Below are 25,588 nucleotides of genomic sequence, written 5' to 3' on the forward strand. Positions count from 1 at the left end.
CTGGTACAGGAAAAGAAGTTACATAGCATAGTGGATAATGTTGGACTAGGACAGGGGTCTGCAACCCGCGGCTCCGGAGCCACATGTGGCTCTTTTACACCCTTGCCGCGGCTCCGGGGCGGATACTAGCGAGGGGAGCATTGTGCGCCCCGACACTCCCCACTGTGGCGGGCGCTGTACTGGCTGTGACATCGCATGGGGGCGCACCGTCCCGACGTCACCTTCCCGCCCTCCCGCTACATTGTAAGGGGCATGTACGCTGGTCACTGCATTGAAAGGGGGAATGTACGCTGGTCACTGTTTTGAAGGGGAGTGAAGAACACACACACACAAAAAGGTAACTTGTTAATTTAACGTTCATTTCTATGGGGAGGAGTAATTCTGAGGGGTCAAACAAAGAAATAATTTAAAAAAAAGTGACAAAAAAGTTCTGTTTATAATGACGAGTTTTGCGGCTCCCAGGTTTTTTTTCTTCTTCGGAAACAGGTCCAAGTGGCTCTTTTTGTCTTAAAGGTTGCAGACCCCTGGACTAGGACATGGAAGACCGGGGTATAATTCCCACTCACCTGGGTCACTTACTGACGCTCAGCCTTTCCTACCTCACAGGGATGTTGCAAGGATAAAATGGGGAGGGGAGAGCTACGTACACCACCTTGAACTCCTTGGAGGAAGGGTGGGATGGAAATGTAAGAACAGTAAGGAAAATCAGTTATCCAGGCTGTATTTCCTGCCATAATAATAACAATTTATTACTTATACCCTGCCCATTTGACCAGGTTGCCCCAAACACTCTGGTGGCTTCCAAGAAAATATAAAGGGACAAAACAAAATATCAAACATTAAAAGCTTCTCCCTACAGGGCTCCCTTCAGAAGGTTGTATAGTTTTTTATCTGTTTGTCATCTGCAGGGTGGGTGCCACTACTGAGAAGGCCCTCTGCCTGGTTCCTTGTAACTTAGCTTCTCAGACAGGGGAACTGCCAGAAGGCCCTTGGAGCAGGGCCTGAATGATGGGGGTGGAGACACTCCTTCGGCTATAGTGGGTCCCGATTGTCATACCAGGCAGCAGCTCCCACCCAAATTTAATTGAGGCTGGGGAGCCTTTCCAGTGCACCAGCAACATCAGAGCAGCTAAGCAAAAAGGTATTCAGAGGGGTTACGTGGTCCCACTGCGACATCAGGGATCTGCTGAAGAATTAACACTCGCAGCCTACAAACTATGAACATGCTAGGCATTTTATTATTCCTACAGCTCCATCAACATACATGGTGCTTTACAGAGCAGTGTTTTAAAATCAATTGCTACATTTCCCATCAGATACATTTTAATTATGAGTGCATAAGGAAAAGCAGCCCAACATTCAGAAAATAATATGAAAATGTTCAGCTTGCATGTTAAGTAATTCATTCGTCCATAAAGTCCCAACCAGCTTCTCTTAAGAATGTTATGGCAAGCAGGGGAGCAAACCAAAGAAGCAAATCAGAAGTATTAAATGTAGGGAATGCATACTGATACTGAGTAGCTTATATCCTTCATGAGAAAAATGTCACAATTACAAAAGAGAAATCTATATACACTGGAGTGTAAAAAGATCATGCCTTGTTTTCATTAATTATATACATAATTATATATACTACATGACATCCGAGTCAAAATAATGGTAAAAGGCAAACAGAAATCCAAGAGCATGTTGATTCATTTCCATTCATACCACATTCTTGATATGCAGTCAAAGGCCACCCAAGCTTGGGAAAGGGACCAGGAAGATCTGTTAATTCCCTCTTGATACAGATCTCAACCAGCATTCCAGTAATGGCAAGACGTAAAGAGTAAAGTTTCCCCAACTCCAAAAAAGCAATCAGGAACTTTCAGCATGTGTTTTTGTATGCGAGTGTGCAAACATGTACACTAGGAAACCTTAAATACATAAACACAGCTGTTCTAAAAATAAACGGAATGTTTTTTTACTGCCAAGGATAATTTTGGAATCCCAAATCTGCAAATACGCTCACTAACATGCTGCCTCATTAGTGACCGGTACAAAAATCAGTATATTCTTCAAAGCGTCTTGCAGCGCCATTTAACATTTCCACAGATTTGAAGCAGTGCCTTTTCACCACCAGAAAGGCACCAACAAGTCAGAGGGTTTAGCCAACCTTACATTTTGTCCTGCTCTTTCCAGGCACAGGAATACACTTAAAAGCCCCATGTCTAAGCATTGGCTGTTGGGAGCTTTTTGCCCCACCAAAACATCAGTTCAGATTTTCTGTGGATTGCTGTTTGCTCTGACTGAGCTTTAAAGAACAGATTTTCACAGGGGAAACCCTGGAGGCACAAGAAAAGATGCTCAGACACAGAGCCTTAAAGTGTGGGCTGTTCCTGGAAAGAGCAAAAGAAAGGGAAGCGCCGATAAGCCCACTGGAATCACACATTTCTATTTAATTTAAAACTGGCTTGTGTACTGAAGACTTTTAACCCGTCATGTCACACCTATTCCTCCAATAGCTTCAGGAAGATCTTACCAGTCAGGAATGTGCAGTCAGAAATGGAGCGAGGGCAGCAGGAAAGAAGCAGAGTTGGAAGAAAAACCCAAGAGATGAAAAAATGGTGTACATACTAATGTATGTAACATACAAGGGCATCCACTACAAGCTGGAGTACTGGGCTGGGAATCACAACCCTGAGCACACAAAGCGCTTTGTGCAGTAGTTAGTGGCAGCTTCAGAGCAACCAAAGATAAGGGGCTGAACAAGAATAAGAACATGCAGCCAAAACTTCTTACACTGCTGGTTGAGAAACTACAGGTGGCTGAACCTGCAGGCATGTGGTCGGGGGACAGGGGACGGGACCCACCTGATGCAACAGAGAGGAAAAGGTTATGGAATAAATAAGAGAATGAGAAGTATGGATGGTAAGTGAAAGAACGCAAAGGCAGCACTTATATGTGAGCTCCACTGAAATAACTGACTGTTTACCTCTGAATACATACAACCAGGACTGAGCTATGAAACTTATTTTCTATGCTAAGCCTGGGAGCAGGTTGTTTGCCAACTCCTAACTGTTCATTAACTACATTTTACAAACTGGTTAATTTAAGGTTACTGACCAGAACCCCTAATAAGAACATAATCTACAGTTCCTTAGCATAATACATTCCAAAGATTTGTTAAGCCGTTCAGGCTTATCTGATCCTTATTAATCCCTGGCTGGACATGCTCCCGGTCTTTTACAAATGCCATGAGCTTCTCAGTGCATGGAGCATATTCATATATGTTTCCATACATCAGAACACTATTCTTTCATCCAGTGTGGTGTAAGGCAGCAGGAAGACCTCCTAAACCACTGGATGGTTTTAAATTTTGATGGAAATGAAGGGTCTGCACTTGTACTGGCATAACTGGCACAAATAATAAAAGGAGCCCTAATGGGTCCAGAAAAAAGTCCATTCAGTCTCGTGTTCCATCCTTACCAAGTGAATATGGGAAGCCCACAAGGAGGGCATGAGCACAGTAGCATGTCACATCTTAAAGGTGTTTTTAGGCTTTGGTGAGGCCAGCCAAGCTGATACCACACTGCATTAAATAACCTTACGTTCTCCAAATACAGGTAGCGAGCCAGAGTAATCTACGGAGGACTCTGTTTATACAAATATATACAAATTCAATTGCAGGATGGAGCAGCAATTTTCCCAATCATGTGTTAATGGTAGTTGTTTTTACAGGACATTTTTCTTTCAAAGCAATGTTCTGCAAACCAGATTCTACTAGCTTCCCATAGCGTAATCCAAGTAGCTCACATACAGCAACATTCTTTTGTCTTGGCTCTCAAGAGTCAACATTTTTTTTTCCAGGTCACAATTCTAGATCTTTGAAATCTGCTGGTTATCCACAACCAGGGCCTCAGTCAGATTGGTAACGAAAAGGCGATTTATATGCGTTGTATATGCGAGATGGCGACGTGGAGTCTCGTTTTTCTCTACCTGTTTTCCCTGTTTAAATTTACAACTCATTTAACTGAAACACTTTTTTGATGTGTCTAGATGCAGCCCAGGTCTCTGAACGGAATCAGTACAGCCACTCTATTCCACAAACATCATCCCCATCCTCCATGACACATTTTGATTCTGCTTTTCCATTCTATTAGTCTTATCTCGTTGCAGCTCCCATAACTCCACAATTTTGTTTCTCCTTCATCCTTTCTCTACACTTACAATAACCTTTTAAATTGATTTTACCCCATTTCTGATAACAGCAGTTGGCACAAATATCGAATACATAACATGAATCCTCTTCATATTTACTACACAGATCTGCCATTATCTTCAGGCCTTCCCCATAATGTGTTATTTACTAGACTCTGGGATGGGTAGATTTTTTTTAACACAACAGAGCAGCTTGATATTTATCCATGGCAGCTCTGCGTTCAATTAAGAGTTGCATAGTCCTTCTGTAAAAGTTTTGCTTCTGTTTAGCCCTTTTGGTGCAAAGGCTAAATCTTGCTTAACATATGTTCCTATAATCTCTCTTCCCCAAGCATGACCAAAATAAGACATTTTGTTTCTGTCAAAGGACTTCAAAGTCAAATACCTTTCAAAAGCATATTTTACGTGTATTTCACTTGCTGTAATTGAAGTGTCAACACGGCATCAGTTGTATTCCTGCCAGGGTAAAAATTACATGAGCTAAAACGTTCTGTTCCCTTAGCAAGGTGAGGCACTATATTTCCATACCATTTCTTTAAATAGATTATTACTTTGATTCCCCTAGAAGTCTCCATTGCCTCAACTTAACATCCTTGCACTTAAAATTCAGTACTATGAATTTGTCCTACCTTTTAAAAATGTTCCTCGACTTTTGTACTTTCAGTCAGCTCTTTTACATGCCACCTTAAAGCTTCTACAAAATTTCCTCCTGTTCAATCTTCCTCCTTCGCAAAATACTGCCTCTCCCAAGATTCACCTGCTTCTGTTTCATCTCTTGTATTCACTATCATTTATTCCACCTTCCAGTGCAAATTCATCTAAACACTCACTTTCTATGCTGAGAAGGGTACATTTATGACAATTCCAATTTTAATCACTTAATTCTTCCGAAAGAGAGCTTAAAAGAAAAGTATCTATAAAAACTCGAAAAGCAGTGAATTCCTTTGTAGGATGAGAAAGTCCAGAAAACAAGGTAGATGATAAAAAACCCAGAGTTCACAAAATGCAGCTCACAAGGGCTATTTCGAAGCATTTAAGAGATCTGGCACCCAGTGTCTTTTTGAGGTTTTATATCTGGTTCTTTCACAGGTTTCACTTCCTCCTCTGGTTTTGGTTTAGCCTACAAATAAAAAGAAAAAAAAGTGGTGTTACTGGAGCGCAAATGTTTTCTGTTTTTCTTTTAAGAAAAACAGATTTAAGCAATGTGGCTTTCAGAATCAAGAGACAAATAAGCCCCATTTGTGCATTTATATTCACCACATGAAAACAGCCACAGGGTGTACTATCAAAGCCTGTTGCCTCTAGTGAGTCAGCTTCAGTCTATAAATTTGAGGGTAAAGGTTTGAAGTGGGGAGCCTCCACTTCTTGTGGATCTTCATTCTCCAACTTGTGGAGGGCTGTAAACAGACAACAGGACTTGATAGAGCCCCAACCTTCCCCCTGCTCTTTTCACAAGAGCAACACAAATGCCAAAACAGGGCTAGATTACTCAGGTTTTTGTTTTTTTGAATTTGGTACACAAGAATGCAGAAGGCACTCTAAATCTAGGCCAGTTCTTCAGGTACTAAAAAAGTGCAGCTGCATATTATTCAATAGTGGTTTCAACCAAGGCATATTTTGAAAGCTTTTCAAGGGTGTAACATTTCGTGCAGGGAGCCCTTGGAACAAGGCAAAGATATCCAAGACACCGAAATCCAACGCTTTCACAGCACTAATCTCTATCAACACCATTCTTCCTCCACAAAGCAAGAAAGCAAGGTGATGCTGATGCAAAAGGTAACTCAAGTTGGAAAAAGCAGCAAGAATTGCTTACACTGTCCTCCTTTGGCCTTTTGGTGAGATCAAACGCAGAAAGGGCTTCTGAGGTCCAGTGTGCATGCAAAGCAGGGAACTCAAAAGCAATTGGCTCAACCAGACCATAGTTTGCCTTCAGCTCCAGCTGGGGAGCCTCTGGGGGAATCTTCTGGAAGTAACTGGAAAAAAAACACCATGTTGGATTTTAGCAACCTCCTCGTTCTTCTCGTTCAGGACTCCGGATTCGTGCCACAAGGCAGTGGGCACAATTTAAACAAACACACCTCACAGTCTGCACATTTATTCCTATATCGGGGTGGGGAACCTCTGGCACAAAGGAATAATTAGGCCTGTGCAGCATCCTTTGGCCCACCAAGCCATTTCTGCCAAGCTATGCCTACTGACCTACATCTGACACCATAAGTATAAATCTGGCTCAGCTGAAAGGTTTGCAGGCACTGCCAATCAGCTATGCTGAGCACTATGCAAAGCACTGAGTGAGGCAGCACTCTGAAAGGGGCTCTTGAAGTCCCTTTCAAAGCACTGGGCAAGGCAGTACAGTGGTACCTCGGGTTACAAACTTAATTCGTTCTGGGGGTCCATTCTTAACCCCAAACCGTTCTTAACCTGAGGGGCACTTTCGCTAATAGGGCCTCCTGCTGCCACCGACACGCAATTTCCGTTCTCATCCTGGGGCAAAGTTCTCAACCCGAGGTACTACTTCCAGGTTAGCGGAGTTTGTAACCTGAAGTGTTTGTAACCCGAGGTACCACTGTACTTTGAAAAGGGGATTCTGAATACTCCTGTGGGTCAAAAAGGTCAACTGGCGCCACTGTGACATCAAGTGATTGACAGGTAGGCTGCTCTGCCTACTTGTCAAATGTGGTCTGTGAGGAGCAGGGGAGATAATGATCTCGCCCACTGGCCAGATCATTTTTCACTGGCCTGTATTTAAGGTCTTCAACACGGGATCACAACCCAAAAAGAATCCTGGAATGAAGATTTCAAGAGCACTTCAGGCTGCTTATTTTATTGCTGAAGTTTTGTTATAATTGGGAAATGGATAAAGTGCATGCCCTGCCAATTCCTTTTTTAACTAGAGAATGAAGTATGAAAGAATATCATCTGCTAGCAGCCTTTAACATTTTACTCTCAGCCATACAAAATGGCTGCTGATCTTCACACATTCATTAGTTAGCACTAATTTCCCACAGAACTTGGCAAGATCTACTTTTTAGTTAATATGTTTATGGCTTATTTGGCTGTTACTGTATTTCAAAAAACAACATGCAAGATCACTTAAAAACCATGCAAGTATTTGTTGAAAGCACGGAAGAGATGTAACAAACTTACATGAATCCATTCTCTCGCTGGCATTTTTCTAAGGTATTTTTCACCAGAGTTCCCAGTTTCCGAAAGAAGAGGTGGCCGGAAGGCTTAGCTGTAGTTCCAGGACCTTTGGTTTCACCATATTCTTTGCACAAAGCTTCAGCCTTGGCAAAAACTGAACAAGAAAACAACAAATGAGACCATGCTCTTTAATTATTCCTCTTTGTAAAAGCTGGACAATCTACTGTTTTCACCTGAAAGAAGATCTGAAATACTGAGAACACAATCATGGACATGATTTACACTTTACGCTTTATAGAACGATGACATGTACTTGGAGAAATGACAACAAGCTGAACAGTCACAAAGTGAGACAGTTGCTTTTTTACTTTTGCTGATTGTTCTACATTGGCAAAAAACAAACAACAACCATTGCATTTCCCCCTATGTAAATCGTTCTAGGCTTTTTTAAAGCTGAATCTCATATAGACGATTAGTAGATACAAAATCTGACTATCATATCTTTGTGGAAAATACTTTTGGCAACACTTATGTTACAATTTTGCTCGGGTACAGTGCAGTCTTTCCTAGACTAATGATTTCTCCACACCTATCAGTTTGGCACAGGAATATTTACCACAGCAAGTCCCAGACCTATTAAGAATGTTCTGAGGGAGATTTAGGTGACACCCTGATTCTCTGCATTTATGAGCAAGACTTTGGATGTTTTGATGTGTGGTAAATAGAAGGTAAAATCCCATATTTTCTGGAAGGGAGGGACAAGGTACAAAAGAATGTAAGAGCAGGCCTGCTTGATCTGACCCAAGGCTACACCTTGTCTAGCATTCCATTTCTCAGTGGCCAACCAGATGCCAGGAAGACAGGAGCTCTCTCCCACTGTTGTCACCAGTAGCCATTTCCTCCATTTCCAATTTGTCTAAACTTATTTTAAAGTCATCAAAAGTGTGACCATCACATGTTGTAGAAACAAATTCCATAGTTTAACTGTGTGCGGTATAAAACAGTAATTTCTTTAGTCAGTCCTGAAATCTTCAATATTGAGCATCTTCAAATGGCTCCCAGCTTTAGTATTACAACAGAAGGAGATCATCTCTCTATCTGGTTTCTCCTCACCATGCATAACTTTATAACCTCTATTATGTCCCCTCATGTTAAGACATTTTCTTGAACCAGCAGCTCCAAACATTGTAATCATTGCTCCTGCTGCCTGAACTTTTTGGTTGCCCTCTCTGGGACCTTTCCCACCTCTAACACGTCTTTTAGAGGTGAGTGATCAGAATGGGAAACAATATTCCAAGTTTGGTCACACCAAACATTTGTATGCAGGCATTATTATGTTAGCAGCTTTGTTTTTTACCCCTTTCCTAATGATCCCTAACAGGGAATCTGCATTTCTCACAGATGCCAAACCCTGTGCTGACACTTTCATGGAGCTAAATGCTAACAATGCATTTTACCATTTTAATGTCCATTCAACCAGCTTGGAGAAAACTTTTTGGAGCTCTTCCCAAGATTTGTTTTTGCCACCTGAATAATTTGGCATCATCTGTGAAAGCCTGGCCACTTCATTATTGTTCACCCTTAACTTCAGATTATTTATGAACAAGTTTAAAAGAATTTTTTTAAACCACCATACATACATTTTTCTGATTCCTGCAAAGACCTAATGGCTTCTCCACATTTATCACCGGCCAGGAGTGTTTGACCATGGTAGCAGTAGGCCTGGTGAAAGAATACATTTGTTAAACGATTATGACATGGGTAGGCAAGCTAAGGCCCGGGGGCTACATTAGGCCCAATCGCCTTCTAAATCCAGCTCGCGGACGGTCTGGGAATCAGCATGTTTTTACATGAGTAGAATGTGCCCTTTTATTTTTTATTTAAAACGCATCTCTGGGTTATTTGTGGGGCATAGGAATTCATTCTTCTTCTTTTTCCAAAATACAGCCCAGCCCCCCACAAGGTCTGAGAGACAGTGGACCAGCCCCCTGCTGAAAAAGTTTGCTGACCCCTGAATTACGACATGCTGTGGAGCAACATTAAAATGCCACTTGCTTCAAGGGTTGAGGTAGAAGAGCAGCAGAATCATGACCTGGGAAGCATCACCAACAATCCAACTGGAGAGCAAAAAAGCAGAATACATACAAAGTGCATTTCTGTTCTCGTTCACAATGCACATCTTTATTTGAGACAGTACGCAATTGTCACTGTCCACTGCAGCAGAATCGTACAGGTAATGGATTACTGCTGTGGGGACAAGATGCTGGGCCTGATATATTATAGGAAATTTAAGAGCATCCTATCAAAAATACACTCTTCCTGAAAAGTACTGCTTTAAATAGAACACAAAGCTTTGATTGCATTCTATGCTAGTATTTTATGGCCCTTTGGAAATCTTCTTGAAATGTTTATAAACAATGACAGAGCACTCACATAGGCCATATAGAAACATGACTTCAGCTGAAGGTATTTTCGCCACTTGGTTGTATATGCTGGGTCCAGACTGGATAACATTTGATCTGGAAGGAGAAGACAGCATTACATTTACAATAGCAGTCTATTCACAAAGCCATCCTCTTACTGTGACTGCTGAGACCCTAATTTGGTATGAAAGCTCTAGTTACTCTGGGAACTGTCTTTTAATATGCATGATTGCAAGATACATCTAACTTATTTGGAGAAAACTACAGCAAGCCAATTAAGTTCTCAACCTAAGTTTGTTTCTTGCCCCAGTTAGCTATAAAGAGGGAAAATTAAACATTATCAAGTCAGTCTACTTTCTGGAATCATGGTTAACCCAAACCAAGACCCTTCTTACCTAAATCTGAAAGCCATGGAAATCATTTACTGTCCATAATATTTCCTTGGTATTCTTTCAACGCTTAGGAGCCTGTACTTTAGGACTTGCTTAAGAAGCTATCAAGAATTCATACAGCAGTGCTTTCTGACATACCTGCTCTTTGATAGAAATTAGCTGTTTCATAAGCCAGAGCAGCTATTAGACCAGGATTGTGTTTCAGTTCAATAGCTCGGGCAATAGTCACTGAAACAAAAAAATAGATATGCTGAAGCTATTTCCTGTAGTTGATGGAGATTAAAAGTATAAGTGAAAAATTGGCCACAGAAGTCCTGTTCAGAAATAAATAAAAGGTAACATGTTTCTAACAGTTGAGCCGCACCGGATGAACAACACAGACGCCTCCTGCAGGAACAGACTAAAAGGCCAGTCTAGTCCAGCGTCTTGTGCTCACAGTGGCCAATAAGATGCCTCTGGGAAGCCCACAAGAAACAGAACTCTCCACACTTGCAATTCCCAGCATATGATATACAGAGATACACTGCCTCTGACAAAGGAGATAGAACACAGCCATTGCGGCTACTAGCCATTGAGAGCTTTACCCTCTTTTTTAAAAACCACCAAAATTGGTAATGATCACTACATCTTGTAGGAGCAAATTCCCCAATTTAACCATACACTTTGTAAATAATTTGAGACCCTGAGACCCCTGCCCCAATTATTGAAGGAAATCACACAAATACCAGGCTCTGCTATCTTAAAGTTAAACTGAATTATTCATAGCTGCTGGTAGAAACACGAAAGGTCAGGTTTCACAATGAAAAAAGGTACAAACATTGCTCATGGCTGAATGTAGCTAATTAAATTAGCAAAAGTGATATCATGAGTAATAGAACTGGACAGATGCCCCAAAGCTAATAACACGGGCATTATACCAAAGATCACAATAATGTTCTAGTATAGTTGTGCATATATGTCAGAATGAAAAGGATGGGGACACAGGTGTTCAAGCCAGAATAGAAATTTGAAATTACCATGTCAAGAGCAATGTCAGAACATGAGGATGTCAGCAGTAAACCTGTCAACCTCTCCTCTATCCTATTACTGCTCAGCTTACTCAGGAGCATTTGGCGAGGTACTTTATCAAAGGCTCTTGAAGGTCTTAAGTACATGACGCTGACTGGCTCACCTCTATCTATATGCTTGTTGACACTCTGAAAAGACTCCAAAGGACAGAATTTACCCTCACAGAAGCCATGCTGACTACTTCAGCAAGACTTGTTCTTCTATATGCTTGGTAATCCTATATTTCCAGGAGTTTTTCCAGAACAGACATTAAGCTAACCAGATCCCCCCTGGATCCTGTTTTTTAAATATTCCAGCAATTGAGTATTTCCATTTCCAAGGATCAGAAATAGAAATATTCCTTAATTAACTTGATACAAAGGGAGAAAATCAGTTAAATAAATAATCTACTGAGTTTCATAACCAATGTTTTCAAATCCATTATGAGGAAGGACCTTAGTCCTGCATGGAGCTTACAGGTTTGATTGTCGGTGTCTCCAGTTATTGGGATCAGGTAGCAGGTGATGAGAAACATCTCTAAATTACTGGGAGCTGCTACCAATCAGAGTAGACTACATTGAGCTAGGTGGACAAATACTGGCCAGGGGCATCTTCCTATGCCCCTAAAATATCTGGATTTTGCATTATTACTATATAAAAGCAGCCCCACTGCATCAAGCCAAAGGCCCATCTAGTCTAGCATCCTGTCCTCACAGCAGCCAACTAAATGCTTACAGGCAGCCCACAAGTATGAGGTAAAATGCCAAACCACATTCCACCCTAGAGTTCCCCAGGAGAGAAAATATAAAGAAATCCAGAGAGAGCCCTTAAAAATTTAAGGAGTACCTTCTTGTGCTTCAGCTTGGCACTGGATAACGTAGGAATCTATCAGTCGAGCTTCTAAATCTCTTCCCTTTTCTACAGGAGTGATCAGCTTAGGGATGTGGCTTTCCTAAAGGGGAAAAAATGTAATTTAAGATATGTTTGAAGCGCTATAACCAAACAGAGGTAACATCTGAAGGAAATGACCAAGGAGTAATGAGATCACAGGTATAACCCTGGACTGGTTCTGGGATGGGCACTGGTGGCACTGTACTTCAGTGCTTCTGTTCTTACCTTCTGTATGATTAACAGAGTGGCTTTCAGATACTATTTGGCTGCCCCCTGGCACTTCTGCTATGGGGTTCCCCAAGGTACCATCTTTGCCCCCAATGCTTTTAACAAACCACTGAGAGTAGTCATTAGGAGACTTTGAGCAAGACGTCACCAGGGACCTGATGACACTCAGCTCTACCTCTCTGTTACATCTAAATCAGAGGAGGCTGTGCAAGTCTTGGATCAGTGTCCGGAGTCAGTGATGGGATGGATGCAGGAAAATAAATAGAAGCTGAATCCTGAAAAGATTCCTGAAGGAGCAGGCACATGATTGTTAGTAAAGGTAAAGGTACCCCTGCCCGTACGGGCCAGTCTTGACAGACTCTAGGGTTGTGCGCTCATCTCACTCTAGAGGTCGGGAGCCAGCGCTGTCCGCAGACACTTCCGGGTCACGTGGCCAGTGTGACGAAGCTGCTCCGGCGAACCAGCACCAGAGCAGCACACGGAAACGCCGTTTACCTTCCCACTATACAGCGGTACCTATTTATCTACTTGCACTTAAGGGTGCTTTCGAACTGCTAGGTGGGCAGGAGCTGGGACCGAACGACGGGAGCTCACCCCGCTGCGGGGATTCGAACCGCCGACCATGCGATCGTCAAGTCCTAGGTGCTGAGGTTTTACCCACAGCGCCACCCGCGTCCCTCCCACATGATTGTTACATATTTTTATTTTTATTTATTAAACCCGGTTTCTAAGCAAACTAGACTTTTAGCATTGCGGCACCACTATTTTAGAACATGCTTCTATTGAAATCAAACAGGCACCTACAGTTTTTATATTTCATTACCTGTTGTTGAAAACATTGTTTTGACACAGCTTTTTATAGAATTAATTTGATCCAGTGCTGGGTCATCTGTTCTGTACTTAATACGTTTATAATATTATGATGTTTTAATGAATTCATTGCACACTGCTATATTTTTCACATGTATTGTGGGTTTATAAATAGTCTTGCAAATAAGTAAAAGTATTGTGCCATTCTACTTCCAAGCAAAGGAATGAATTCTCCGACTCTGTGAAGTGTATGGAGCATTTATGGCTACCATGGAATTCCAGAGGTATGTGGATCAACAAAAGACAGTTGCTATTAGATCAGGCCCCACTAGTCAATAAGTCATTCCAAAATTGAGAAACAGCATGTGGTATAGTCTCTCTAGGGCTTGACTGCTTGCTTGAATGCACCCTCACATCAAAATCTCCTTGCATTAGGAAGATTTGCCCTATAAACTACAAAAAGAAAAAGAAAAAAAGACAAGCTTCCAAGAGATTTGGAGTGCATTTTTGAAAGTGCATTACTCAAGAGTAATATCTACACAACTAGAAGTGGGAAGCACAATGCAGGGACGAAACCCTCTCCAGTTTAACAGTTTTTAATTTGGGATTCAATCAGAGCAGTGGCACTCATTTATCCTAACCTTTTTCTGAGCATGTGAGCCTGAACAATGAAATGAGGGCAGGCTGGGGAAAATTGGGCAGGGGTGGTTGTCGGAGGGAATAAGAGACTGTTCCGTTTACTGTAATAAGGCCAAACCCTAATAACCATCTCCTCCCCCCTCCCCATTGTTTAGCTTGTTTTCCATGCATACAAATATGGTGGTATTGGAATGCCTTCAAGCAATTCCCCCATATAAATCCTGATGTGCAACTATCCCATGGTGGGTATTCCACAGACTTTTCATAAACATCTGAAGTTGTTCTTCGTTCTCTAAATTAAGTTACTGTATAAAAGGAGGAGAATCAGAACATCCCCCAAAACAAGGGTTATACTGACCAAAAACAAAGCAAGAACAAAAACAGGATCTTCATAAGAGGGTATACGGTGTGTGTGTTGTTTTTGTTATTTAAATAAAATGGGTTTGTACCTTTAAGTGTTTGAAAATCCCAGCTGCTATTTTCATACTCCTGTGGACATCTTTTGCTTCATCTTCGGTTATGCTAAAGGAGGAGCAACAAATTAGTACTGCCGCTCTCCAAGGATATTAAACATCACCCGAATTTACTCCCATTTAACCTCATCAAATTTTCCAGAATTCTCCTTGGCCAGGTTTATTTCTAATTTCTAATATCTCACCCCATTTCAGGAGGGATCGCTGTAAATAACCTTTGTTTTAAATGTCTGATACAGCCGAGACAGTCAGAAGGTAAAAGCTGTCTTATACCAGATCAAAGTACAGTCATACCTTGAGTTGAATGTGCTTTGGGTTAAGCGCGTTCAAGTTGTGCTCCACGACAACCCGGAAGTAACGGAGCGCGTTACCTCCGGGTTTCGCCGCTTGCGCATGTGCAGAAGCGGCAAAACGCAACCCGCGCACACATGAAGTGGTGTCTTGCATTCTGTTCGGGATGCGAACGGGGCTCCAGAACGGATCCCATTCGCATCCCGAGGTACCACTGTAGTTGTGTTGTGCATCTAGCTCAGCATTGTCTGCACTGACAGACAGGCAGGGTCTCAAGCAGATGCCCTTCCCATTTCTCACACACTGATTTCTTTCACTAAGTATGTCAGGGATGGAACTTGGAACCTTCTGCATGTAATGGGTGTTCTGTCACCGATTATAAACGTCAGTCAACACAGCCCAACAACTGCAGCTCCAGTATGTACCGTATTTTTCGCCCTATAGGATGCACCGGCCCATAGGACGCACCTAGTTTTTTTGGGAGGAAATAAAGGGGGGAAATTTTATTTCCACCACCCCCCCAGCCGTGGATATCTGCCTGAAGCGTGGGGCACTCTGCTTCGGCACGCTCCGGGCAGCAGGCGGCTATTCACAGCCTAGGGAGCCCTGCGGGAACTCCCGCGGGCTCCCCAGGCTTGCTGATAGCTTCCTGAAGCGTGGAGAGTGAGAGGGGTCGGTGCGCACCGGCCCCTCTCGCTCCCCACGCTTCAGCAAAAGCCTGCATTCACCCCATAGGATGCACACAGATTTCCCCTTCATTTTTGGAGGGGGAAAAGTGCGTCCTATAGGGCGAAAAATACGGTATCTGTTTCACCACAATACCCTTTGGACCAGGCACCCCCAAACTTGGCCCTCCAGATGTTTTTAGGACTACAACTCCCATCATCCCTAGCTAACAGGACCAGTGGTCAGGGATGATGGGAGTTGTAGTCCCAAAACAGCTGGAGGGTCGAGTTTGGGGATGCCTGCTTTGGATCCTGGCCTATGTTTCCATACCTAAAACATAACCCTCAAATGGAAAGCAGAAGAACAGAAGATGCAACATATATATCCCATGAAAAACAAGATTGTCTTCACCTGCTACCTTATGGCTAGGAAGGCAAGTGCTAACAGAGTATTCCATAACCAGAGTGCCATCATTGAAGAATGTAAGAGCCCTGCTGCATGGGATGAAAGCCCCATCTAGTCCAGCATCCTGTTTCCACAGGGACCGGCCAGATGTTTAGGGAAAACCTACAAACAGGACATGGGCACAACAGCACTCTTTCATTGTCTATGGGAGGAAAAGAACAGAGAAGGGCCTATATCAGGTCACCAAGTACTGAAAACTCTGAAGGAAGGGGAACCTGGAGCAGGGGCTCTGATGAGAATATCAGAGGAGGGCAGGCTCAGATAACAATAGGCAGTCCTTCAGATATGCTGGTCCAAAGCCAGATATGTGCTTTATATAACCACTATATATGCTACTTCACAATTTCGTCTGTTGGCTTAATTGATGTTTCCATGGGCTTAAGCACAACTAATGCTGCACAGGAAAAGAGGTAGATAGTTTAGAAGCCTATTACTAAAGTGAGAATACTTACTCTTCTTTTCCTGCCAACCTTGATGCATATTTTGTGTACCACAAAGCCACATTAAATCCCATGGAAATTAATTCAAACACAGCATCTTGTTGGGCACTAAGGGACAAGGGAAGAGAAAGAAAGAAAAATATAAACTCAAATGTTTTTTTGCATCAACTACAACACACTGTTAAGTACTCCACCTCTCTTTTAGAGACTTCTAAGGCGAACAAACAATCTTATGTTTAGTTCCTTCCTCACCCTCCCATCCCAAATCATGTGAGCAAACCCCAGAGTATTCAAATGTACGCTCCTCACATAGATTTCAGACAACTTGAAAAGGATAATTGTTTAGTCAGAAACAATTTATGCTTTGTTTTAAACTGGATTAAGAATGGTTGAAGCATAACTCTTGTGCAAAATCCAAGTCTCCATCAACCCCTCCAAACAAAGCACAGAATAGCAGTCAGAACTTTTACAGTTCCCTATAAAGAGCAACTGAGAATGTACTAGTTGGTGTTTTAAATGGAACATTTTATCTTAAGCAGAATTATTCACATGCCCTGTAAAGATAAATTTCATATGAACTAATCTTCTTCTCTCTGGGGTTCTATGATAAAAATTTATAATAATAAACTATTATTTATACCCTGCACATCTGGCTGGGTTTCTCCATCCATTCTGGGCAGAAGGGTTTGCAATTCGGGGGGGGCTGCAATTACCCATACAAACACCCTAAACATGCAGATATTGTGGAAGACCAAATCATAGGAGAATATATATAAATATATATTTGTTTCCAGGCATCAACAACTTGCCTAATCATCGTGGCTTGGTTTAATGTGAATAAGCAGTGTGCTCCAGCATTCTGCTGGAAATGCAAGTGCTTTGTGCCCCTCATTCCTGCTAAGCCAGAGAGGAAGCAAGTCATTGTGCGGCTTGTCATTAGTATTCATTTATAAAAATATTTATATACCACTAATTCATAAAGAAAATCTAAGCAGTGTAGAACTGTACAATCCAGCCTCTCAGTTACCAAAATATGGACTACTTGAGAACCCAGGCTTACAGGTTTTTTCTCTTGGAACAAAGGATAAGTCAATCAGCTAATTAATAATAATAGTAATAATAGTAATAGTAATAATAATAATAATAATAATAATAATAATAATAATAATAATTATTATTTATTTTTACCCCGCCCATCTGGCTGGATTTCGTCAGCCACTCTGGGCGGCTTCCAACAAAATATTAAAATACAATAACCTATTAAACATTAAAAGCTTCCCTAAACAGGGCTGCCTTCAGGTGTCTTCTAAAAGTCTGGTAGTTGTTTTTCTTTTTGACATCTGGTGGGAGGGCATTCCACAGGGCGGGTGCCACTGAGAAGGCCCTATGCCTGGTTCCCAGTAACTTGGCTTCTCGCAGCAAGGGAACCGCCAGAAGGCCCTCAGTGCACCTCAGTGTCTGGGCAGAATGATGGGGGTGGAGACACTCATTCAGGTATACTGGACCGAAAGGATAAAGCCCATCAGCTGATTTGATGTAATTATTTTTTTATAATTTATACAATGTTTTAAATTATATTTTTACCACTGGGCCTTGAAAGAAAGGGCATGATATAAACAGAAGTAATAAAAATAGTTACAATAGGCACTGAAAACCATACTACATGTATTTAAGTACCTTGGTACTTGTCCTTGCAAGGTGTCTGTCCACTTAAAATTCTGAATATATCTCAGCTTGCTGTCCTGTGAAGAGTCATCCAATGAAACTATAAAGCCTGTTAAAACAAACAAACTCCTCTAAAATTCAAAGTAATTTTCAAAATGATGATCTTGATCTTCAGCAATTGTTCCTGAGTCTACTACTCAGCCTTATATACGTAATTTGTTTATATGTGGACTTTCACTATTTAATAGCCCCCAAGATCTACTCCACTGGGCTAATTGGGGGCCAGTTTTAATACTTAATATTGTACTGTACATCTTCTACAGGCTCGTTGCATAAACCGACTAATAAATATATTAAATAAAATTGTTTCATTATTAGGTGGGAAAGCAGAATTAAGAAAGCTATAGAAGTACAGCATTTTCCTACTGGTTTCAAATATGTCAAATACATCCACTAGACATATGAATCTCTGGGCCACTGATCTACATATCATGCCCATTGAGCTAGTGTCTCATTTTTATCTTTTATTGGCACAGCTGAGAATTTGTGCTCTCTATGCCAAGCACAGAGATTTATTTACTGAAACTACTAGTAACCAGAACAACTATGCCAGCTGCACTGATATCTTACCTTTCAAGAGTGAAAAATAGGAATCAGTTGCATTTTTCATCATATCTGGATTACAACTAAGATCTGTAAAAAGCTCCAAGAGTCGGCTTCGTGATAATCTTAGATCACTGCATTAAGAAACACACCAAAAACACAGTTCAAAGACAGATACTTTGGAGAGATTCAGTGTTGGATTGTCTCTTATTTCAGTACTTGCAAATGCATGTTGTATGTTGAGAAGCCCCACTGATTTTTTAGAACCACTTACTTGCAAATCTTTGTTGCAGCTGGAGTGGTGGCTACCCCATAGTAATTGAATGAGACAGGAGCTGTAGCCTTTAAAGGGTTTCGATGAAACCAGTGAGTCATTTCTGAGTGTCTCCTGCAGGTTTAGAACTACAGCAAGCCTGAAACAGCAAAGGGAAGGGAAGAAACTAGAGATTATAAACATAAATACCAATCTTCAGCAAAAATAATAATGATAAAGTATCTAATTACTTAGAAATAATTCTTTATTGCAGGAAAGACTTAAGGGTACAATCCTAGACACATTACTACAACGCAAATCTCCCTTACAATTTATTTACTGTATTAAAATTATTTGTATATTGTCTTGCATTTCCAAACACAATAAAGTGGTTACAGGGCAATAAAAACGGCAACATTTAACAAAATGTAACAATAAAAGCTGTATCAGTAAAACATCCATTACAATTACAGTGGCCAGATATGCCAGGAGTTAGTATTAACAGTCAAAAAGAGGTTGGGTAAAAGGAATGTTTTTAGTGGCTGGGGGGAGCATCTAATAGTTGGTGCCTGCCTGATCTCCAGAGCACTTACTTCTGAGAAAGGACTGCACTATATGAAACATCTACTCTATTTTTTAAAGTCAGTATTAGCTAAGGTGGCAGCACGGAAATGCTTAACCCTTTAACACCCAGTTTAATATGACTAGTGCACAGGGACGCGGACTTATAAAAAATATTGGGGGGGCCCGGGAAAGCTCATGAATAATAAATAAGCTCATGAATATGCAAATAAAGTGGCGCCGCCTCCTCGTGAGCGAATAGGGGAGAGCGTGCTGCGCCTATTAATCAGCTCCGGAGCGGAAATTGGGTGGAGCTTTTGCTCAGGAGGGAGGGCAGAAGGCATGGATGCAGCCCAACCCTGTGCATTTTGGGCTGGGGGAGGGCGGCGGTGGCGCTCTGCTGGAGGGGCGCCGGAGATTTTGGGGGGGCGGAGCCCCCCCAAACGAATTTTTGAGGGGGCTCGGGCCCCCTCAAGCCCCATGGAGTCGGCGCCTATGCTAGTGCAGCAGAGATATACTACATAGCAATCACTCATTTATCACATGATATACTTTTGCAGAAGGATAAATCTATTTTAAGTTATCTTTTCCAGTTTTCATAAGATAGGCATTGTTCTGGAGTAAACACAATAACCACAGCTTCAAGAATCTTTTAAGAGGCAAGAAGTACAGAGCACTCATACAACTGCATCAGCTAGATTTGCTACTCAGAATTTCTATCAATGGGGCCATTATTAACTTGTCTTTTGTATCTGTGAGTTCACGCTAGTCCATAAGATGCCTTTGTTTTAGTGTCAGAAATATTTGCTTAGAACTAGTTAAACTTGGCTGTTCAGATCAGATATCTGATTGGTTTTTGTTGTAAGCCCACTCCTGCATTAGTAGATTTGTTCAACTGTGAGGCTTACATGTATGTAAAAAAGCATCCAACCCTTTCACAAGCTTAGCCTACATTAAAGCAGAAGAAAGTCTGCAGCAGCTGCTTTTGGAAAAAACCAATATTTCCTAGCAGAATGGACTCATAGTACAATTAAATATTAAAAGCAAGTAGATTGTGATTAGGATAGTTAAAGCAACACTTTGAACAATCTAATTACTGTAATTTCACCCCCACTGTGTTTTTCAAGAACTTAAGAATGGGATACCTTTACAACAGTTGCCCCAGACAAACTATATTTACAGAAAGCACTTCTATATAATTAGAAGTTGCTTGTGCTCTCTTGATTAATGCGTATCACTTTAGAGCATTAAAAAACTTCTGCTTGAGTCTATTGACTGAGATGCTGCACAACCACTAAACTTATACTGTACAACATAAATGCTGATGTTCATCTAATATTTCTTAGCAAGCTTCTTTAGAGCAAAACCCTCAGTGCAGGGTTCCTTTACAAATAACATTACGGAATCTTTTCCCATTTGTAAATGGCATAAACAAGGGCTGTGATCCAATGTGCATGTGAAGCTATGTACACGTATAGTGAGAACACATACAGCTGGTATTATCTTTGAAAGTTCCATTGTAGGCACTTGCCCAGCTCAAGAAGCAAACTGATTTTAAACTGTAAAGCACCTTGTCTGATCCGTCATGCAAGAGGCTCCAGCAAAAAATGTAAAAGACACCCCCAATTGTGCATGTAGTTTTCTACCATAACAGCACAAAGGTTTAAAACCACAGCCCAGGTTCTACTCTAACACCATTTTGCATCTAACATCTATTTTATTAATACAGTTCTTAAAAATAAATATTGTCCTTCTCAAATTGGTTATTTCAGTCCACCATTACAGCTTAATGCATATGTGGATGTTTAGACAAGAACTCACGCTTATAAGGTCAGGACTGGTTAACTGAACTATTAACCAATAGTCATAAAAACACCCAAATAATAGCCTAACACTGCCTAAGCCACTACACTGACCTCTGTTTCATGCCAGAGAATCATAGCTGTCAACCTTCCCTTTTTTTGCGGGAAATTCCCTTATTCCAGCACCATTTCCCACTGCTTCCCGCTGCTATCCCGGATTGTTAGATATCCCGTAGACTGTCCCCAGGACAGGTGAGGCTGCTAATCCCTTATTTTCAAATCTAAAAATTGACAGCTATGCGGAGAATCTTGCAAGTCCTCAGTCTGCTGGATGACCATTAGGCTAAACCAGTGGTTTTCAACCAGTGTGCCGTGGCACCCTGGGGTGCTTTGAATGATGGTCAGAGGTGCTGCGGGCAACACTGGCCTCTGTCCCTCCCCTCCTTCCTCTGATGCCCTCACATCTCTGCCTCCCAAAGGCTTTCACAGCTGTTTATTGCAGTTGCCCTGGCTACCTTTATGGAAGGTGGGCAGCTCAGAGACCAGGGATGACTTTAGCAGCTGCCCAGAGAACTCCCAAGGAGATGGGAGAGCAGAGGAGGCTGAAGGAAAACTCCACAAGGGAGGGTGTTTGAAAAGGGTGAGGCACTGCCAGCTCTGCAGGCAAGGGGTGACATAACTGGGCTCCTGAGCCCCACAGGGGTGCCACAGAAAGAAGGTAGTTGGTTAAGGGAGCCATAGACTCAAAAAGCTTGAAAACCACTGGGCTAAACAAAAGGAGATTACTGCATGTTTCTCCTCAGTCTGGGACTAATGAGAGAATGGAAGCAAATTGGGATTGAAGAGGTGTTCCTGACAGCACATATACCCCTCAAGGATCTTTTAAGCTGTTAGATGTCTACCTCTTCACAATGCAATATAAAGAATCTATTGGGATACTTAATTTGGAGCCTCTGACCTAAATCAATCACTTCACAGAACTATTTAAGCCATGAACAGGAAAGAGCCTCTGTGGGAAAATAGAACTCTGCTCATGCTCTTATGTACAAGCAATCATTTTCCCACAAGCCTCCACCAGGTTAATAGGGTAGATCATTAATGGAGGAGGAATATGTATCATCGGAGATGATTTCCCCGAAATCTCCTGTTTACCACACACACACTTTCAATGCAGTGTCTCAGAGGAGTCAAGGATGGCCATCATCCGCCCCAGCTTCACACCAGAGCACTATAGTGACCAAGAAGATTTCCCCCATCGCTTATCCCCACCTCACCTCCGTACAAATGTTTGCACTGAATCAATACTTTTCTACCCCAGGGCAGCAATCCTTTACCTCCCTACTGGGCAACAGGCCCCAGTGAACTCAATGTGACTTACTTCTGAGTAGACATGCGGAATGAAGGAGTGCACATACCTCCCTCAAATCCCTGTCAAAACTTAGCAGATTGAGAAAGGCAAAGTAGTGCTTCTCTACAGGGCGTGGTCATCTTTTGCTTATAAACATTACTTCACTCGTCGCAGGCCCTGCCAAGGGGAATCTCTTCCCCGTCTGGCCTCACCAACACACAACCGGGCCAAACACCGGAGTATTAAAAAGGGCACGAAGTCGCGCCCCGCCAACCCTCCCGAGTGTGTGTTGGTGTCTCCCCCATCACCGGCCGCCTTTCTCGGCCTTTCCTCCCCAGGGCGGGGCTGCTCTGTTTACCTTCTCTCCGCCAAGCTCTTCCTGCTGCGCCGCTGCTACGGCAACCACTTCCTGCTTGTGGGTGCGGGAGGAAAAGAAACCGAGATATAATAAGAAGGATCCCGGGCGGAGCAGCTCCTCCACTTCCGGCGCCGGCTTCTCCTCCCGCCGGTCTCTATGGTGCTGCGCGGATCCGGGAAGCAGGCGCGAAATGGCCGCGCCGGGAAAGCCGAGGGAGTCGCTCGCGCAGCGGAGCGGCCTCCCCCCGCCCCCGCAGTAGCCCGAGCGCATCGATACCTCTCAAGCCTGCGAAGGAGGAAGGGGGAAAGCGGATCCCCACGCCTCGCCCCTGTCTCTTATTGCTCCCAGACGGAAAGAGACGAGACTGCGAAGGGAGTAAAGCCCACGGAACCCAATGGGATTTTGAGCCAGCCTGCACCCGATGGCCTTGCCAGTCTGTTCCTCAGACAGGTTGCCATGGGCTCAGTGCAAGACACATAGGTTCCAGTCTTGCTTGGATGCAAACCCTGCCGATTAATGGGTGATCTACTTCCCACAAAGTGTAGAGGCTTAATAATTTTCCTGCTATGGTATCTGCCACCCGCGTGCATTCTGAGGGACTCATCCTGCACAGTTTTTTCCTCTCCTCTCAACCCCTGATAAGGAGCCAAGACCCTATCAGCGGGGAAAGGTTATTCATGGCCTGCTCATCGGTTTGCTCCAGGACACTTCTTATATTAACTCACTGCGTTGTAAACTATGGGTGTCAAAGTTGCTCAGTGTTAGAGACCGCAATCAGGGGGTGGGCGAGAGGCTCTGCACAACTGCGGTATCTGGCGCGGTTGCGGCAATCCATAATAAACAGCTTGCTCCGAAGTAGTCCCGTTGACTACAGCAAGACCACTTTGATCTGGAATAAAAAGTTGTAGATTGCGATCTCTCTCACGCGAGCTAATGGCCACCACGAGCTATCAATTGCAAGAGAAAGTAGGACAATATTGTTCCATCCTTCCCTTTTGTTAGTGCAACTGCCTTAGGCAGACATAATAGGGAATAAAGGGGGCGGGTCCTGATTTTTCGCGCGATTCAGGCTACAATCCTATGCCAATTTACTGAAGAGTAAGCGCCACTGAACGTAGTGGGGTTTGCTTCTAAGTAATCATGCGTGGCATCAGGCTGCGGACTACCGTGTTAATACGAATCTTTGTCCACGAGCTTTGTTCCCAACTGTCTTCGGCTGCGGTCATCCGTGAATTTACTTTTAAGGTAATCCTACCTGAAACCAATGGGATTCATTTCCTAGGTAACTAAGTTGCTAGAACTCTTAGAATTATCACATGGAAGGTAGGAACTTGGGTTTAATTGAAGATTCAATCCGTGCCCATTGAAATCAGTTCAGTTTGCTTTGGAGACAGCACTGAGATTGTACTTCCTATCAAAAGGATTTTAATAGCAAAGCAGGAAATGGATTGTTTAGTGAGGGGAGAAGAGGGGGGAAACGCAGCCTGAAAAATAGAACAAGCCTTCGAGAAGTGAGGTCTATGCTTAGCTAGGCAATAATATACATACTGTACAAGAGTAGACAAAATAAAGCCAAGGAGGTGGCATTAGAAGGAAACTCCCCAGTGTACAGAAGTTCTCCTATGTCCACATCCACAAATATCCCCTACACAATATAAGGATGAAAACATGCCTTCTTAGCACCCTGTGTCTAATTCTACATGAAAACATTGGGCTGTCGCGGTGTTTTGAGCCCTACCTGAATGCAATGGCACTTCTGTGTAAACATTTTAAAGGATTGAGCTGTTGTGTTGAAACACTACGATCGGCAAAGAGAGGAAGGAGACAGGGTACATACCGTTGTCTTTTAGTTCGGATGCTGGTGTGGAGGGGTTGAAACGCAAGATAAACGCACATTTTTCGATAATATAAATAAAGTCTGTCTGTAGCACTCACCTCTACCCACGACGGATTCGTTAGCCCACTTATATAGACCCAGATGTGGTGGTAAGCAGGAGCGTGATGACAGGTTGATCCAAGACCTTGTCAATAAATGCGCTAAGAGAGACCCTAAATTCCCGAGACAGATCTACTAGCCGAAGATCACGTGTCCTCCCTTGCCCTGGCAAGAATCAGGTAACGAGGCGGAAGTGCTTCGGCTGGTGCCATCGTAGAAATTGGGCGGGGCGGCTGCTTCAGTAGCGACGACGCCTGGAGAGTCATACGCAGGGTTAGGTGCCCCTTGGGGAGGTAACGGCTGAAGATCGGGAAGCAGAGAGAGCATGTAGGCTTTTTATCAAGGGAGCTCGCCTCCCGATTCCCTCTGAATGCCACAGGGCAGAGCCGTAATGCAGAAACGGGGCAGTTAGTCTATCATCCGTGTCTCTATGTAGCCGTGGCCTTTTTTCTTTGCATTGGTTGCCCGGCACGTTGCCCACAGGAGGTAACCACGCCCACGCGCCCCTCTGCCTCCGGGTTTGAATTTGAGTTTTCGTGCGCGCTGTGGAGGGGTGCAAGCACCGACGAAGTGCGTGTAAGGCAAGGCGCCTTGAGCCCCAGCTGAGCGCTGCGTATTGGTGGAGAGGACAATTTTCCCTATAATAATCCTATGGATTTTGTATGTGTCTGCGTGTATGCGAATATCTGTACTGTATAGCCCTAAATATAAAGTGACATGTAGGGAGCATATAACTTCTATTGCAGGGCCTACCTTTAAACTCCGATAACAATATAATCCCCGGGGGGAATTCCGTCGGGCTACTACTGCCTATTGTTCTACAAAAGGAGGGCGACAGTGCATTAGATGCGCAATTACGCCTGATGCTAAGCCTGGACTACACTGCTGGGTTATGGTCTCATGCGCTTACTCAACTGCTCACCTGCCGGTATGGGGAAAGGGACACCAGACTA

General features: G+C 42.9%; 1 protein-coding gene across 4 annotated transcripts; it reads right to left on the reverse strand.

Annotated features, from left to right (window-relative positions):
• Positions 1-1,218: 1,218 nt before the first annotated feature.
• Positions 1,219-25,088, reverse strand: BROX (BRO1 domain and CAAX motif containing). Of its 4 annotated transcripts, none has more exons than XM_081186459.1 (13): positions 24,635-25,088; positions 18,652-18,790; positions 18,405-18,511; positions 17,787-17,883; positions 16,122-16,217; positions 14,224-14,296; positions 12,053-12,158; positions 10,298-10,387; positions 9,778-9,863; positions 8,985-9,066; positions 7,348-7,498; positions 6,014-6,173; positions 1,219-5,320 (listed from the first exon to the last, which is right to left on the reverse strand). In XM_081186459.1, exons 2-13 carry the CDS (start codon positions 18,750-18,752, stop codon positions 5,234-5,236), a joined length of 1,236 nt encoding a protein of 411 aa, XP_081042585.1. In that variant the 5' UTR covers positions 18,753-18,790; positions 24,635-25,088; the 3' UTR covers positions 1,219-5,233. The 4 variants fall into 4 exon arrangements, with proteins under 4 accessions (XP_081042585.1, XP_081042584.1, XP_081042587.1 ...); XM_081186458.1 differs by lacking the exon at positions 24,635-25,088 and adding an exon at positions 22,700-22,854; XM_081186461.1 differs by lacking the exon at positions 24,635-25,088 and adding an exon at positions 22,409-22,660.
• Positions 25,089-25,588: the final 500 nt, after the last annotated feature.

This window comes from Podarcis bocagei (genome assembly GCF_964188305.1).
Source record: "Podarcis bocagei genome assembly, chromosome: 3".
Taxonomy (NCBI): Eukaryota; Metazoa; Chordata; class Lepidosauria; order Squamata; family Lacertidae; genus Podarcis; species Podarcis bocagei.